The 18,620-nt window shown below is 37.3% G+C and overlaps 1 protein-coding gene across 4 annotated transcripts in view; it reads right to left on the bottom strand.

Moving 5' to 3' along the window:
• LOC124170504 (ubiquitin carboxyl-terminal hydrolase 16) overlaps positions 1–7,511 on the bottom strand; it is a 159,057-nt gene extending 151,546 nt beyond the window's left edge. Inside the window, exons 1-5 of one of the 4 annotated variants that reach the window (XM_046549275.1) lie at positions 7,354–7,511; positions 7,106–7,252; positions 6,877–7,001; positions 5,367–5,509; positions 3,610–3,689 (exon numbers count right to left, since the gene is read on the bottom strand). In XM_046549275.1, the coding sequence (XP_046405231.1) occupies positions 3,610–3,689; positions 5,367–5,509; positions 6,877–7,001; positions 7,106–7,178 (421 nt within the window). In that variant the 5' untranslated portion in view covers positions 7,179–7,252; positions 7,354–7,511. Of the gene's footprint in view, positions 1–3,609; positions 3,690–5,366; positions 5,510–6,876; positions 7,002–7,105; positions 7,253–7,340 lie in introns of all 4 variants that reach the window. The other 3 variants (XM_046549273.1, XM_046549274.1, XM_046549272.1) reach the window with 3 other exon arrangements.
• Between the last annotated feature and the right edge of the window lie 11,109 nt (positions 7,512–18,620).

Here is an 18,620-nt window from a genome sequence, read left to right as displayed (position 1 = left end):
GGAAACGAATCTCCATAAGAGCCCGTACTGTCAACTAAATGTGGAGCGCTCTATACCACCGTTTATGTCCGCAGAAACAAATGGGATACGCTACTTCACATAACTTACGCGAAACTTGCGGGAGCAGTGAAAATAAACCAAGCATTGGAGGCAAAATGGAAGCATGGGAGGCAAATTATAACTGCAATATAGGTTTACGAGAAATTGTTTGATTATTTTTGCAAAAAAAAATTAATAGAATGATCATGTAAATGCCCTAGGTACAGAGGAAAGTGTGACTTGGTCAGTTGTGCATTGGGACAATGGTTAATAAAAGCAATTTTTTGCACGATTTTGATTCCGCATGGTGCTTATCATTTGAATGGGTAGGTCGTTATCAAGGTAAGCAAAAATCATCACCTCCTGTCTGGATTTATGCGAAAGTTACTCCGATACAAATATATCCATCCTAACACCAATCCTGTACCTATATATATGTGAACATTAGGCTCCAGCCCTGGCTAAGTGAAAATTCGCTATAGCGAGTGGTTATTTGATCACCATGGGGGTCTCATTTTATGCACTATATCTGTGAACTATGTTAAACAATGAGTATTCACTTATAATAATCTGAATTAATAAAATATGCGGTTTTTGCCAAAATTTCAGTCACGGAGGATTGCCTTAAAAATATAGCGAGTACAGAATGTGTTAAATGATATATTTCTCACAAAACAAAAAAGGTAATACAGTAGAAGCCCAGTTTTACAAGTGCTCATAATCCCTCAGAAATCCCTCGCAAAACCGAGCGCTCGTTGTATCCGAAGGAGTTGAATAAACCCAACCAAGTCTCGTAATCGCTCCTATTTACAGTTTTTCTTTTGTTTCCGCGGTACTTAATGAAGTTAAACTGGTAGAAAGTCATAATCAGGCACAATATGATTGAGTATCAACATATTTAAAGAAGGAAACGGGGGATTTTCATTTTTATAAAATAATAATTCCCCCAGTTTCCGTGATTTTATTCCCGCTCTTGTATTTTTTGATCTCATATGTTTGGTATGCGGTGGAAGTTTTTGGATAACTTTGTGAATACAATATGCCGACAATATCAGTTGTCGAGTTTTCGAACATTTAACCAGTACATCAGTGGAAATGAGACTCCAGGGCGGGCTCGCAAGGTTACACTCCTGGGGCAGGGACTGTAAGCACTAGCTTTTCTCCTCTGCACCCAGAAGGGGAAGGGCGGGAAGGAACGAGGAAGGAGGCGCCGCCGTGATAGGAGCCCGACGACGCCTCCTGGGAGGGGATAGGGAAGGAAGGGAAGGGACGAGGAATCCCTCACCATCACAAAGGCGGGCGGGTCATACTATTAGCGAAACCAAGCATAAGCAATTAATGTGCCAGCGATTTTAGTGCATTTTCCTATGAGGAAGAAAAATCCATCGATAAAATCGCTAGATAACCAGTACATCAGTCAGTTGAGAAAATCGGCTGGAAGATTCACTGAAATACGGCGTGATTGGGCGATCGAAGATATTTCTAGTAAAGACATTTCTTCCCCATTGGAAATGTTGTCAGCTTTCGTCTTTAACATCACACCGTTTATGGGCAGTCCTGCAGACCTTTTGTTGACAAAACCACTTGAATAGTGCAGATTCCATTTGTGGATGTTCCCCATGCCGCAAATATTTTTGGCTGCTAGGTGTTCCTAATTCATTCACTACTGCACGAATTGTATCTTTCTTTAATATTGTGAACTATGTAAATGGCGAGATACCCAACCGCCTCCAGATATAACTCTTTAAAGACCAGCTAATTTCGCACTCGTCTATAATTTTAATGTCCAAATATTAACGTTTCTCCGATATGGTGCACTCGCACAAACCACCTAACACTACTACGCACCTGAGACTGAGTACACTCCACCCCTCCACGCATATCCCATCTCTCCCTTGCCGTATGATTGGGCGCATGCAGTCGACGGGATGGTAGAAGTGGTAGAAAATCGCTCTATTCTGCTGAATGCTGAGGCCCCATCAGCCCTCTGCCTTGGATTGTGCTCAAAGGATCGGGGACATTGAGTTCACTCCTCTATTCAGTCTGCCCGCAGATAATTGTTCGGGGTAGGGGGTAAGGTTGCCAGGTAAGAAAGGGAAACACCCACATTACGTGTAAACAAAATGCTTCCATGAAGAAAGGAGCTGGAAGGGACGTCGACCTTGAAGGACCCAAAGGAACAATCCCTTGTTTCGGTGAATCGAAGGAAGGGCTTGTTTTGGTGTCTCAGGCTAGTTTCTTAGCTCCACATGCATGTGACAATGTTGAATGATTAGGCGGTGGTGTGAGATGCATTTTGGGGGCAGTGGTCGGCTGCTAACTATGCTGGTGGAGGGTTGGTGGAGGCTGGTGGAGGGTGTGGAAATGCATCGCAGTTCTGCTGATATGATGTGAAACTTTGAACTATGATGAATTCTGGAGAGTATGAAGAAGAGATAATGAAGATTCACTATGATTGGTTGCTAAGAATAGGATTACTGCTATCAACAGAGTAATTCTGCTTTTACAAATTTTTTACAATTGATTACTCGGCGGTGCTGAGTTAGTCCTCGCTCACTAACCTACGGCTGATAGTTATTTTACCATCTTGGTAATAATAGTGATTTTACGTGGCAATAGCTGACGATGCCTTGATCAAACTACATTCCTATGAAAAAATGAAACATCGAAATATACATCGCGGGGTAGCATGCAGTGACAGGTAACGTAGCTGTAGCTTTCCATAAGTGGTAAGTCAATGCAAGGGCGCTGATCTAACTACGACAATGCGCTTTCAACTTCATTACCTGACACGGGAAAAGATGGAGGGGGTTTCACTGCAATGTAAGTTCCCGTGCTTAAGACAAAGCCAAGAGAAATATTATAGAGACGAAGCCAGCCAAAGAGGATGAGGGGAACTAACTCCCTCTCCCGCTGTCATCTTTCTCCCATTCCCCTCTCATTGATAGCGGGGCGTAACAAAAGAAGAACATAAAATGGGAGCGTACTCAAGGCCGTAAATCACTAAAATGCATGGACATAACTGGCTTTAGGTGTAGCAGATCTGACACACATCTTGTATTTTTAGTTTAATTAACAGATAATACAAAGCATAATAGTTAATGCTTGCTCAGCGGTGCATCGCCCTCGAGAAGTATCTGTCGTAATATCGAGCGTACACAGTGGAAGGAACTTTTTGGCCTCACTAAATCCGATTTATTTTACATGTAAAACATAGGCCATTTGACAGTACAAATACTATCACTCACAAAAACGCGATTCTCATAAAATGCCGTACTCGCAAAACCGGGCTTCCACTGTAATCCTGATTCCCTCACATATAAACTCGAATGCAGTATTTCAATATTTGGCAGACTATACTTTTGACAGGCAGGAAAGAGGATGATTTGGCATTATGAAAAAATCTTCCCACATGCTTAAACACTAATTATTATTAAAGAAATATTATAAAATATAATAATAATAAATATAAATACTTAAAATTCATGCCAATTTTTTAAATTTTATCCAGGATTCCTATACGACAAGAATGGTTTTAAGATAGAAGAAATAATTTCCTACAATACTTACAATGCTTTTTTAAGAAAGCTATTGCATCCGATGCCCTGGCATTTGCGTCTAGATTGATGTCCACTTTACAGTGGAGGCATCTAATAATAAAAGATAAGAAATGTTAAAACAAAGAAAAGAAAAATATATTTAAAGATAGCAATACATATCTCACACCTTATATCTTGAATTTTAGCCACTCATCTCAAATACGGATAATTCGATTCAGATAACTATTAGAGATCTATCATAGTCTTCAAATAATATTAGAGCTGCTAAAACAACAAATGTTTTATTCAAGTCAAGTTGGGCAAAAACCCCCATGTTTCCAGATGAGTTTTAATTATATTGCTGTATTTTACATCCTTAATGAACATTGCATTCATCAAGCTAATAAACGTCTTGATGAACTTTAATTGCCATCAACTTGGCAATTGGAAAAACTACACTCAATTTTATACCAATTTCAATAACAATGTTTAAAAATTTTAAGCATGGTGATTATGGAGCATATAATTGCAGCCCCATTGCTAACATAAATATAGACACTGTAAACTAAAGATATCATGGCCAATTACACCCGTATTGTCCTGGTCAAAAAACTGAACTATTACGTAAAAAATTCATTTCTCATGCACAGTCAGGGTGTAATTTATGTCATTTAAACATTATTTAAGGAACTTCACTCCCGTAAAAATTAATTAATGACAGCAGATGATCCATGACAGTCTCATTAATTGTCCTTGGGACAAAAAAAAAGGTTGCCAATTCATTAGGATCATGAGCAAGATGCTGTTAAGAACTATTTCAATGTGGCTCCCTAGAATTAGATGATTGGCAAACAATTGAGAAGAGAGTTTTTGGGGCCAAGTGCAGGGGTTGGTTCGGTCAATAATTCATTCGGTTTAGCCTGAATAGCTTCAGAAGATTGGAAATCACTGCCCTCAGTAAACTTTAAAACTGAAAATGGCAAGCCTAGCCACCAATAGGGTAGTTTCCTTCATCAAAGAAAACAAAAGGCATTGATTGCGATTCATTACCCAACATTAGTGTATTCATAATACACAAATTATTTGGTTTTAGAAATACCGGTTTAGACGAATGGCGATGGTCAATTTTAACTGCATTTGAAAAAGGCCAGATTGGCGCCCATGCGATGCCACTCCACGTGACATCACAGGGACCTAGTTTCTATACGAGTAGATAGGAGTTATAGTCTGAGGTTACCAATGCATGCATGAGGCACAGAGCTCAGGGAAACATGTCTTAACTATCACTTATTAAAACTGGCCATGGTTGGAAAGTTTCCTTCGTTTGATAAGGTATTAATAATCCATAATTAAGCCAAGCGCTACCTGCTAGCAGGGTACTTTGCTACCTGCTAGCAACCTGCATCAGCAGCATGCACCTGGCAGCACACATGTCCTCACCCCAAGGTCACCGCACTTTGCGGCTGCGGGAACCAGAATATCGTCACACGGGGTTTTTCCTGGCATTCATACTTAGCCGTCGTGTTTTCGTGCGGTTGAAAATTTTCAATTTTCATTTAATCGTAAAAAATAGATATCGTCATTTAAAAATCTAAAAATGTGATATGCGTACTCCAGGAGTAATAATCTTTCGATTTAGGCAATAAAAAAATAATAGGAAACCACCCTATTGAGAAAATATTTATGAAACATGTAAGAACAAACCCAAAGTTTAACAGCAGAGATGTCAGAATATTGCATGTACAGTTCACAGATTAAAGACTGAAAATGAACTAGTGAAACACATACCTCAGTGTCCATGTATCAATGAGAGCCACCACTGAATGGCAGTCTGAACGAGGGGTGTTGAAATGTTCCATGGCATGGTCATGACGACCACTTCCACAGCCCACATTACCACAGTGCATGCAAACACACAAGTTCGAATCCATCTGGGGAGAATGAAAAATCATTGAAAACAATATCACAGGCGAAAGTCAAAAAGAGATTCCATAACAGCACGAGAAAGTAATCCGTACAGTCTAAATGCCAACGACTAAATTAGTAGAGGAATATCTGTTACACTCAAAATCAAACCTGTTTACAAGGTAAATATGTACTCCATGCAATAAAATAAATCAGTCCTTAGCTTCCTACTTACAACCTAATACCTTTCCCACTTCACACAGAAAACACCTTTCTCACGATTAGGGGGGCTGCAACTTCTGCAAATTCCAAAGTACTTATCACTCATATAATGAGTAGAACATTTCCATTGCATTAAATACAGTAAACCTCAACGAAAACAACTCTCTGTATCACGACTTTCGCTAGACCACACTAAGTTTTCTGAGCACATGTTCGCCTACATTGGTGCCCAAAGACTCCAACATACAGATTTGTATTACTTTGGATATAAGACTGATAGCCATGAACTTCACAAGAACTGCTAAAACAATATCATGAGGATAAGAAACAAAACAACATTTTTCCTCGAGATAGAAAAGCACTAATACACACTGAATGAACTCTTCGAACCATCACAGTCTCTCCCTTAGTCAGTTGCCCCTTAGTCCAGCCCCTCCTTTCCCACCTTCTTCCCCTCCCACAGCCCCGTCAGCCGCCGTCGAGACGGGGCCAGTTTGCTCCCGCACTGTTGTCAAGCTCAAATAAACTAAATTGCTACATTTTAACCACACACAAGGTTCTAGCACACATTGATGTCATCAACGATTATCCTGATGCACACAATCCACGATACACATTACAAAGCAATTTTATGGCGCCTCTTAAATTACTGCCGACTCTCTGTGCAGTCTGGGTTGGCCAGTTTAGTTATTGTGTTGCTAAATGATGTAGAAAGAGGATGCAATACATTCTCCCATTGTTGTGACCTTCCATGCATTTCATAGAACTATCACTTTCCCTCTGTAGACATTGACTTTTAATGAATAGGGACATACCATCTCTAAAATCACAGCTTAGTAGATTCATGATGAGAGGCATTTTAAAGTAAATGCGCGGATATTAACTAACGTCACAGATGTTTGATCTGGACCATGGCGATGATGAGAAAAGAAGGCTGAAACTTAACTACTTATAAAAGATTTCCCTTTAAATGAATCATCTAAATTTCGCTCATGTCAACACAAGAAAATGAACAAACGCTGTCAGTAAGCCTTTTGCCAACACCCGTAACATACGAACGAAACGAAAAATAACCCCTCGTTCCTGTACTACTTTACTTACTATGGCATATCTCTTATGTGCGAGGGATTACCATTCTAATGGAAAATTAATACAATATATCAACCGTTACCCCTGCTCCCCTGCAAGATGAAGGTTGATTTTTCTTGCACATGTGACAGCTAATATCATCCTTCCTCTTCCAAGCTCTCTTCAATCCCCCTATGTCCACACCTTTATGAATGTGAGGACAATTCCCTGCAACGATTAAAAAAAGCTGTGACGTATCGAAACAGGCAAGTGGTATACGCCGAGGTAAATTTATGTGCCTCTGTTAGGACATTATTCGGTAATTCCATAACCTTTGGAATCAACCTTCTCCGGCGAATCACTGGCTTCTGACCCGTCAACTTGACGAATTTTCTTCCTCGCCATCCTTTCGATGCGATTAATTTCCAATGATGTAGAGTTATGGCCCACCGCTGATGAGTGGACAATATTACTCTTCCCTGAAATGGAAACACACATCGTAAGCAACATGTCCAGATGAGTGTATCATGGTGACCAAAATATTATACTCGTGAAAACAATTATTACAGACGTAACACACCCTCTACATTTTAATTTCGACTTTAATTTAAAACCAACATCTACACGCTAAATTAAACTTTTGTCAACTAAAATCCCCTTCCAGCATGTCAGATTACTTTGTGGCCTTTCTGTTACTTTGCGCTACAATTTTTACGCTTTTCTTTTTTAAAAACATTCCCCAGGCCCACAGTTCAAAGGAATGTCATGCAGAGGATAGAGAGGGCACTGTTTTAGGCATCGGCGGTACTTGAAAAAGTACTGGTATTTTTGCGGTGAGTATTAAAAAGCAAAATAAGTTTTCCCCTTTAGTACCGTCGAAAAAATACCATCAATACGTTCTTTCATAAATGATAAAATACGTAGATAAGTTGGAAATAAGCGTTCGTGTTACCCTAATTATCCAGTATTTCGGAAAATTAGAATACCAGGCAGGAAGAATACCCTGAACAAGTCATTCAAAGGCATTTCTTTACGGAAACTCCTCAAAGAATGTATTGGAGGCCCTACCCAAGTAACATTGACCGTTGGGCCTCTGTAGTCACGGTTGGCTCATTGTGGGTGGATATGCCAACCAAATTCCGCTGTTGGCCCAACGCAGATATTATTTGTTGGCCCAACGAAACGGTTTATGCTGTTGGCCCAACGGAAATCCCCAACGATGGCCCTACGAAATGGATTATCGTTGGGCCACCGTTGGGACATCATACCATTTCCTCAATTTCCGCCATGAGCGCTGCAAACAAAATTCCGACGAGTCTTAGAGAATGGAGAAAGAGTCAACCTCAAGGTATACCCAACGGCAGCGCCACGTACGGCTAATGTTGGTACTGCTTCCACTTTCTAATTACCGTTTTCGCAATAAATAAGACGTTTTTCATGAAATTTCGTAGTCTACCAAAAAGGTTGACTCTTTCTGTGGATTAGTTGTGATTACATAAGAAGTAATGGATTAAATCTAGTAGTCTACCAAAGAGGTTGACTCTTTCTGTGGATTTGTTTTGATTACATACTGAGGAATTGATGAAATCTAGTAGTCTACCAAAAAAGTTGACTCTTTCTGTGAATTTGTTTTGATTAAATGCTGTGGAATTGATGAAAGGTACTATAGTCTACCAAAAAGGTTAACTCTTTCTGTGGCATATATGATTACATAAGAAGTAATGGATTAAATCTAGTAGTCTACCAAAAAGGTTGACTCTTTCTGTTGCCTTGTTTCCACTACGAAGGGTCTACAGCGGTTAGGGGATGATGGGTAACCTGACCAGCGTTCCAACGGGAAGTTTGTCCGAATACCCTGCCGGGAACAGAAGTTTGGGGGAGGTAAATAGTTGAGTAACGAAATAGCGTGTGATGAAAATGTAGGTTCAAGTAGCTAGATTGTTGCATTTGATCAACATTTATTTAATGCTGTGGCGAAATTGGATCCGCCTCCGGAACAAATGGAAGAAGAAATGCGACGGAGGAGGAACCTGAGGGCCTACATTATAAATAGGTTACGAAGAAAACCCCGGCATTACATTAGAAGAAGTTGACGGTTTGTTAGCAGTCAGGGGTTTTGGGATGGAGATGTTCCCAAATGACCCGATGCTTTTCAAAAAACATATCGTATTCAGCGGGATACATTTCAAATGCTGTGCAATAGAATAAGGACTAGCATCGTTAAAATAAGTACGCGCACGCGAGAAGCTATTCTCGTCCCTAAAGGATAGCGATTGCACTGTACTACCTCAAGTTTGGGTCAGATCTTGCAGTGGTGGAGGTATTCTGCGATGTCAACATAGGCCGCTTTTATACCCGAGCAGCTAAGTCTGCCCACACCTGTTTGTGGCCTTTAAATGTACCCCGAAACCTCCGTTGGATATTTTCCTCTTCATAAATCGAGAGCAAGATCTCCGTCTCGTCGTCTAAAAAATTCTTTCTCTCAGGATTGGCCATCCCCGCTCTTATTTAAAAAAATGTGTACTCGCAACGTTTTTCCTGCCTTCAATAATTGCCTGATCTCGTGGTTGTTAGACGAAATACGTTCGTCAATTGCTCACTAGATCAGGAAACTAGCGTTCCCACTACGATTTCTAACCCGCGTTACCTGCTAACCCGCGTCAGCCAACCCGGGTTACAATTCTGACCGGGGTTGGCGCTAACTGCCGTTCCCACAACGATATGTAACCCGGGTCAGCGCTAACCCGCGTAAAGCCCGTATGACACTTGCCAATTTATTGGCCAATCCATTGGATATTGGATTGTGTACCCACTGACACACGCCAATTTCTAGCCCAATCTCAGTTTCACAATATTGGGCACAATTTCTTGGCCAATCTACAATTTAGAACAGGTTCTATTTTCTCGAGGCCAATCTCCAATCAGAACTCAGTCTTGTCGACTCCTAGTGGCCAAAACTAGAAGCTCTTTGCAAAACACTTCACCTCGGAATTTTAATATCATATATAAAAACTTCACAAGCATAGCAACCCATGAAATAGCTCAAATAATTAATGTGTACTTTGAGAGAATATAAATTCACAAACATCAACTGTCTAAAGTGGGTAATTCGGAAATAACATTTCGGATATTTAATGAATAAAAACGTCGTGTTTCTCCTCGATAGCGTCTATATTTTGTTTATTTTACAATTATTAAACTATTTTTCATGATTTGAGCGCTAAAGTTTCGGGTGAAAGTCCCAATTGATGACACAATCTCTGTTTATTCGATGAACATATTCCAGCCAAAACGAGCCGCTACGTTATCTTGGCTCACCTATGAGATCACCATATTGCCTATCTCTCATCATTCAAGGAACTCACCCGAATGAAATTTCGAGCAATTCGAGAATATCTTTGCAGCCCCTCGAAATAGTTATTAAATTTACAATTATTATGCCACCTCCCATTCTGTAGCTCATTGGCAATTAACCTGCGTCTTGAGATGCTCTTTTGTCATTTTGTGTTATGTGGCGTTCTCTAGTGGGGTATTAGAACACTATAACGGCCAATATTGGTGTAAATATTGGTACGTGTCATACGATGCGTAAAGCCCAATATTTTTACCAATATTGGGCCAATTTATTGGCCAATATATTGGCCAATAAATTGGCCCAATAAATTGGCAAGTGTCATACGGGCTTAAGAAGGGCGTAGTGGAAACAAGGCATGTGGCATTGTTATGATTACATAAGAAGTAATGGATCAAATCTAGTAGTCTACCAAAGAGGTAGACTCTTTCTGTGGCATTGTTTTGATTACATACTGAGGAATTGATGAAATCAAGTAGTCTACCAAAAAGGTTGACTCTTTCTATGGATTAGTTTTGAATACACACTGAGGAATTGATGAAATCTTGTAGTCTACCAAAAAGGTTGACTCTTTCTGTGGCATTGTTATGATTACATAAGAAGTAATGGATTTAATCTAGTAGTCTACCAAAAAGGTTGACTCTTTCTGTGGCATTGTTATGATTACATAAGAAGTAATGGATCAAATCTAGTAGTCTACCAAAGAGGTAGACTCTTTCTGTGGCATTGTTTTGATTACATACTGAGGAATTGATGAAATCAAGTAGTCTACCAAAAAGGTTGACTCTTTCTATGGATTAGTTTTGAATACACACTGAGGAATTGATGAAATCTTGTAGTCTACCAAAAAGGTTGACTCTTTCTGTGGCATTGTTATGATTACAATGAGAAGTAATGGATTAAATCTAGTAGTCTACCAAAAAGGTTGACTCTTTCTGTGGATTTGTTTTGATTACATGCTGTGCAATTGATGAAATCTAATAGACTACGAAAAAGGTTGGCTCTTTCTGTGTCATTGTTATGATTACATAAGAAGTAATGGATCAAATCTAGTAGTCTACCAAAGAGGTAGACTCTTTCTGTGGCATTGTTTTGATTACATACTGAGGAATTGATGAAATCAAGTAGTCTACCAAAAAGGATGACTCTTTCTATGGATTAGTTTTGAATACACACTGAGGAATTGATGAAATCTTGTAGTCTACCAAAAAGGTTGACTCTTTCTGTGGCATTGTTATGATTACATAAGAAGTAATGGATCAAATCTAGTAGTCTACCAAAGAGGTAGACTCTTTCTGTGGCATTGTTTTGATTACATACTGAGGAATTGATGAAATCAAGTAGTCTACCAAAAAGGTTGACTCTTTCTATGGATTAGTTTTGAATACACACTGAGGAATTGATGAAATCATGTAGTCTACCAAAAAGGTTGACTCTTTCTGTGGCATTGTTATGATTACAATGAGAAGTAATGGATTAAATCTAGTAGTCTACCAAAAAGGTTGACTCTTTCTGTGGCATTTGTTATGATTACATAAGAAGTAATGGGTTAAATCTAGTAGTCTACCAAAAAGGTTGACTCTTTCTGTGGATGTGTTTTGATTACATAAGAAGTAATGGATCAAATCTAGTAGTCTACCAAAAAGGTTGACTCTTTCTGTGGATTAGTTGTGATTACATAAGAAGTAATGGATTAAATCTAGTAGTCTACCAAAGAGGTTGACTCTTTCTGTGGATTTGTTTTGATTACATACTGAGGAATTGATGAAATCTAGTAGTCTACCAAAAAAGTTGACTCTTTCTGTGAATTTGTTTTGATTAAATGCCGTGGAATTGATGAAAGGTACTATAGTCTACCAAAAAGGTTAACTCTTTCTGTGGCATATATGATTACATAAGAAGTAATGGATTAAATCTAGTAGTCTACCAAAAAGGTTGACTCTTTCTGTGGCATTGTTATGATTACATAAGAAGTAATGGATCAAATCTAGTAGTCTACCAAAGAGGTAGACTCTTTCTGTGGCATTGTTTTGATTACATACTGAGGAATTGATGAAATCAAGTAGTCTACCAAAAAGGTTGACTCTTTCTATGGATTAGTTTTGAATACACACTGAGGAATTGATGAAATCTTGTAGTCTACCAAAAAGGTTGACTCTTTCTGTGGCATTGTTATGATTACATAAGAAGTAAAGGATTTAATCTAGTAGTCTACCAAAAAGGTTGACTCTTTCTGTGGCATTGTTATGATGACATAAGAAGTAATGGGTTAAATCTAGTAGTCTACCAAAAAGGTTGACTCTTTCTGTGGATTTGTTTTGATTACATAAGAAGTAATGGATCAAATCTAGTAGTCTACCAAAGAGGTAGACTCTTTCTGTGGCATTGTTTTGATTACATACTGAGGAATTGATGAAATCAAGTAGTCTACCAAAAAGGTTGACTTTTTCTGTGGCATTGTTATGATTACATAAGAAGTAATGGATAAAATCTAGTGGTCTACGAAAAAGGTTGACTCTTTCTGTGGATTTGTTTTGATTACATGCTGTGCAATTGATGAAATCTAATAGTCTACGAAAAAGGTTGGCTCTTTCTGTGTCATTGTTATGATTACATAAGAAGTAATGGATTAAATCTAGTAGTCTACCAAAAAGGTTGACTCTTTCTATGGATTTGTTTTGATTACATGCTGTGCAATTGATGAAATCTAATAGTCTACGAAAAAGGTTGGCTCTTTCTGTGGCATTGTTATGATTACATAAGAAGTAATGGATCAAATCTAGTAGTCTACCAAAGAGGTAGACTCTTTCTGTGGCATTGTTTTGATTACATACTGAGGAATTGATGAAATCAAGTAGTCTACCAAAAAGGTTGACTCTTTCTATGGATTAGTTTTGAATACACACTGAGGAATTGATGAAATCTTGTAGTCTACCAAAAAGGTTGACTCTTTCTGTGGCATTGTTATGATTACATAAGAAGTAATGGATTTAATCTAGTAGTCTACCAAAAAGGTTGACTCTTTCTGTGGCATTGTTATGATTACATAAGAAGTAATGGATCAAATCTAGTAGTCTACCAAAGAGGTAGACTCTTTCTGTGGCATTGTTTTGATTACATACTGAGGAATTGATGAAATCAAGTAGTCTACCAAAAAGGTTGACTCTTTCTATGGATTAGTTTTGAATACACACTGAGGAATTGATGAAATCTTGTAGTCTACCAAAAAGGTTGACTCTTTCTGTGGCATTGTTATGATTACAATGAGAAGTAATGGATTAAATCTAGTAGTCTACCAAAAAGGTTGACTCTTTCTGTGGATTTGTTTTGATTACATGCTGTGCAATTGATGAAATCTAATAGTCTACGAAAAAGGTTGGCTCTTTCTGTGTCATTGTTATGATTACATAAGAAGTAATGGATCAAATCTAGTAGTCTACCAAAGAGGTAGACTCTTTCTGTGGCATTGTTTTGATTACATACTGAGGAATTGATGAAATCAAGTAGTCTACCAAAAAGGATGACTCTTTCTATGGATTAGTTTTGAATACACACTGAGGAATTGATGAAATCTTGTAGTCTACCAAAAAGGTTGACTCTTTCTGTGGCATTGTTATGATTACATAAGAAGCAATGGATCAAATCTAGTAGTCTACCAAAGAGGTAGACTCTTTCTGTGGCATTGTTTTGATTACATACTGAGGAATTGATGAAATCAAGTAGTCTACCAAAAAGGTTGACTCTTTCTATGGATTAGTTTTGAATACACACTGAGGAATTGATGAAATCTTGTAGTCTACCAAAAAGGTTGACTCTTTCTGTGGCATTGTTATGATTACAATGAGAAGTAATGGATTAAATCTAGTAGTCTACCAAAAAGGTTGACTCTTTCTGTGGCATTTGTTATGATTACATAAGAAGTAATGGGTTAAATCTAGTAGTCTACCAAAAAGGTTGACTCTTTCTGTGGATTTGTTTTGATTACATAAGAAGTAATGGATCAAATCTAGTAGTCTACCAAAAAGGTTGACTCTTTCTGTGGATTAGTTGTGATTACATAAGAAGTAATGGATTAAATCTAGTAGTCTACCAAAGAGGTTGACTCTTTCTGTGGATTTGTTTTGATTACATACTGAGGAATTGATGAAATCTAGTAGTCTACCAAAAAAGTTGACTCTTTCTGTGAATTTGTTTTGATTAAATGCTGTGGAATTGATGAAAGGTACTATAGTCTACCAAAAAGGTTAACTCTTTCTGTGGCATATATGATTACATAAGAAGTAATGGATTAAATCTAGTAGTCTACCAAAAAGGTTGACTCTTTCTGTGGCATTGTTATGATTACATAAGAAGTAATGGATCAAATCTAGTAGTCTACCAAAGAGGTAGACTCTTTCTGTGGCATTGTTTTGATTACATACTGAGGAATTGATGAAATCAAGTAGTCTACCAAAAAGGTTGACTCTTTCTATGGATTAGTTTTGAATACACACTGAGGAATTGATGAAATCTTGTAGTCTACCAAAAAGGTTGACTCTTTCTGTGGCATTGTTATGATTACATAAGAAGTAAAGGATTTAATCTAGTAGTCTACCAAAAAGGTTGACTCTTTCTGTGGCATTGTTATGATGACATAAGAAGTAATGGGTTAAATCTAGTAGTCTACCAAAAAGGTTGACTCTTTCTGTGGATTTGTTTTGATTACATAAGAAGTAATGGATCAAATCTAGTAGTCTACCAAAGAGGTAGACTCTTTCTGTGGCATTGTTTTGATTACATACTGAGGAATTGATGAAATCAAGTAGTCTACCAAAAAGGTTGACTTTTTCTGTGGCATTGTTATGATTACATAAGAAGTAATGGATAAAATCTAGTGGTCTACGAAAAAGGTTGACTCTTTCTGTGGATTTGTTTTGATTACATGCTGTGCAATTGATGAAATCTAATAGTCTACGAAAAAGGTTGGCTCTTTCTGTGTCATTGTTATGACTACATAAGAAGTAATGGATTAAATCTAGTAGTCTACCAAAAAGGTTGACTCTTTCTATGGATTTGTTTTGATTACATGCTGTGCAATTGATGAAATCTAATAGTCTACGAAAAAGGTTGGCTCTTTCTGTGGCATTGTTATGATTACATAAGAAGTAATGGATCAAATCTAGTAGTCTACCAAAGAGGTAGACTCTTTCTGTGGCATTGTTTTGATTACATACTGAGGAATTGATGAAATCAAGTAGTCTACCAAAAAGGTTGACTCTTTCTATGGATTAGTTTTGAATACACACTGAGGAATTGATGAAATCTTGTAGTCTACCAAAAAGGTTGACTCTTTCTGTGGCATTGTTATGATTACATAAGAAGTAATGGATTTAATCTAGTAGTCTACCAAAAAGGTTGACTCTTTCTGTGGCATTGTTATGATTACATAAGAAGTAATGGATCAAATCTAGTAGTCTACCAAAGAGGTAGACTCTTTCTGTGGCATTGTTTTGATTACATACTGAGGAATTGATGAAATCAAGTAGTCTACCAAAAAGGTTGACTCTTTCTATGGATTAGTTTTGAATACACACTGAGGAATTGATGAAATCTTGTAGTCTACCAAAAAGGTTGACTCTTTCTGTGGCATTGTTATGATTACAATGAGAAGTAATGGATTAAATCTAGTAGTCTACCAAAAAGGTTGACTCTTTCTGTGGATTTGTTTTGATTACATGCTGTGCAATTGATGAAATCTAATAGACTACGAAAAAGGTTGGCTCTTTCTGTGTCATTGTTATGATTACATAAGAAGTAATGGATCAAATCTAGTAGTCTACCAAAGAGGTAGACTCTTTCTGTGGCATTGTTTTGATTACATACTGAGGAATTGATGAAATCAAGTAGTCTACCAAAAAGGATGACTCTTTCTATGGATTAGTTTTGAATACACACTGAGGAATTGATGAAATCTTGTAGTCTACCAAAAAGGTTGACTCTTTCTGTGGCATTGTTATGATTACATAAGAAGTAATGGATCAAATCTAGTAGTCTACCAAAGAGGTAGACTCTTTCTGTGGCATTGTTTTGATTACATACTGAGGAATTGATGAAATCAAGTAGTCTACCAAAAAGGTTGACTCTTTCTATGGATTAGTTTTGAATACACACTGAGGAATTGATGAAATCATGTAGTCAACCAAAAAGGTTGACTCTTTCTGTGGCATTGTTATGATTACAATGAGAAGTAATGGATTAAATCTAGTAGTCTACCAAAAAGGTTGACTCTTTCTGTGGCATTTGTTATGATTACATAAGAAGTAATGGGTTAAATCTAGTAGTCTACCAAAAAGGTTGACTCTTTCTGTGGATGTGTTTTGATTACATAAGAAGTAATGGATCAAATCTAGTAGTCTACCAAAAAGGTTGACTCTTTCTGTGGATTAGTTGTGATTACATAAGAAGTAATGGATTAAATCTAGTAGTCTACCAAAGAGGTTGACTCTTTCTGTGGATTTGTTTTGATTACATACTGAGGAATTGATGAAATCTAGTAGTCTACCAAAAAAGTTGACTCTTTCTGTGAATTTGTTTTGATTAAATGCCGTGGAATTGATGAAAGGTACTATAGTCTACCAAAAAGGTTAACTCTTTCTGTGGCATATATGATTACATAAGAAGTAATGGATTAAATCTAGTAGTCTACCAAAAAGGTTGACTCTTTCTGTGGCATTTGTTATGATTACATAAGAAGTAATGGGTTAAATCTAGTAGTCTACCAAAGAGGTAGACTCTTTCTGTGGCATTGTTTTGATTACATACTGAGGAATTGATGAAATCAAGTAGTCTACCAAAAAGGTTGACTCTTTCTATGGATTAGTTTTGAATACACACTGAGGAATTGATGAAATCTTGTAGTCTACCAAAAAGGTTGACTCTTTCTGTGGCATTGTTATGATTACATAAGAAGTAAAGGATTTAATCTAGTAGTCTACCAAAAAGGTTGACTCTTTCTGTGGCATTGTTATGATGACATAAGAAGTAATGGGTTAAATCTAGTAGTCTACCAAAAAGGTTGACTCTTTCTGTGGATTTGTTTTGATTACATAAGAAGTAATGGATCAAATCTAGTAGTCTACCAAAGAGGTAGACTCTTTCTGTGGCATTGTTTTGATTACATACTGAGGAATTGATGAAATCAAGTAGTCTACCAAAAAGGTTGACTTTTTCTGTGGCATTGTTATGATTACATAAGAAGTAATGGATAAAATCTAGTGGTCTACGAAAAAGGTTGACTCTTTCTGTGGATTTGTTTTGATTACATGCTGTGCAATTGATGAAATCTAATAGTCTACGAAAAAGGTTGGCTCTTTCTGTGTCATTGTTATGATTACATAAGAAGTAATGGATTAAATCTAGTAGTCTACCAAAAAGGTTGACTCTTTCTATGGATTTGTTTTGATTACATGCTGTGCAATTGATGAAATCTAATAGTCTACGAAAAAGGTTGGCTCTTTCTGTGGCATTGTTATGATTACATAAGAAGTAATGGATCAAATCTAGTAGTCTACCAAAGAGGTAGACTCTTTCTGTGGCATTGTTTTGATTACATACTGAGGAATTGATGAAATCAAGTAGTCTACCAAAAAGGATGACTCTTTCTATGGATTAGTTTTGAATACACACTGAGGAATTGATGAAATCTTGTAGTCTACCAAAAAGGTTGACTCTTTCTGTGGCATTGTTATGATTACATAAGAAGTAATGGATTTAATCTAGTAGTCTACCAAAAAGGTTGACTCTTTCTGTGGCATTGTTATGATTACATAAGAAGTAATGGATCAAATCTAGTAGTCTACCAAAGAGGTAGACTCTTTCTGTGGCATTGTTTTGATTACATACTGAGGAATTGATGAAATCAAGTAGTCTACCAAAAAGGTTGACTCTTTCTATGGATTAGTTTTGAATACACACTGAGGAATTGATGAAATCTTGTAGTCTACCAAAAAGGTTGACTCTTTCTGTGGCATTGTTATGATTACAATGAGAAGTAATGGATTAAATCTAGTAGTCTACCAAAAAGGTTGACTCTTTCTGTGGATTTGTTTTGATTACATGCTGTGCAATTGATGAAATCTAATAGTCTACGAAAAAGGTTGGCTCTTTCTGTGTCATTGTTATGATTACATAAGAAGTAATGGATCAAATCTAGTAGTCTACCAAAGAGGTAGACTCTTTCTGTGGCATTGTTTTGATTACATACTGAGGAATTGATGAAATCAAGTAGTCTACCAAAAAGGATGACTCTTTCTATGGATTAGTTTTGAATACACACTGAGGAATTGATGAAATCTTGTAGTCTACCAAAAAGGTTGACTCTTTCTGTGGCATTGTTATGATTACATAAGAAGTAATGGATCAAATCTAGTAGTCTACCAAAGAGGTAGACTCTTTCTGTGGCATTGTTTTGATTACATACTGAGGAATTGATGAAATCAAGTAGTCTACCAAAAAGG

The sequence above is a fragment of the Ischnura elegans genome, chromosome X, assembly GCF_921293095.1.
Source record: "Ischnura elegans chromosome X, ioIscEleg1.1, whole genome shotgun sequence".
Taxonomy (NCBI): Eukaryota; Metazoa; Arthropoda; class Insecta; order Odonata; family Coenagrionidae; genus Ischnura; species Ischnura elegans.
The sequence above is the reverse complement of the archived record's forward strand: the minus strand, read 5'-3'. Positions and strand labels throughout refer to the sequence as shown.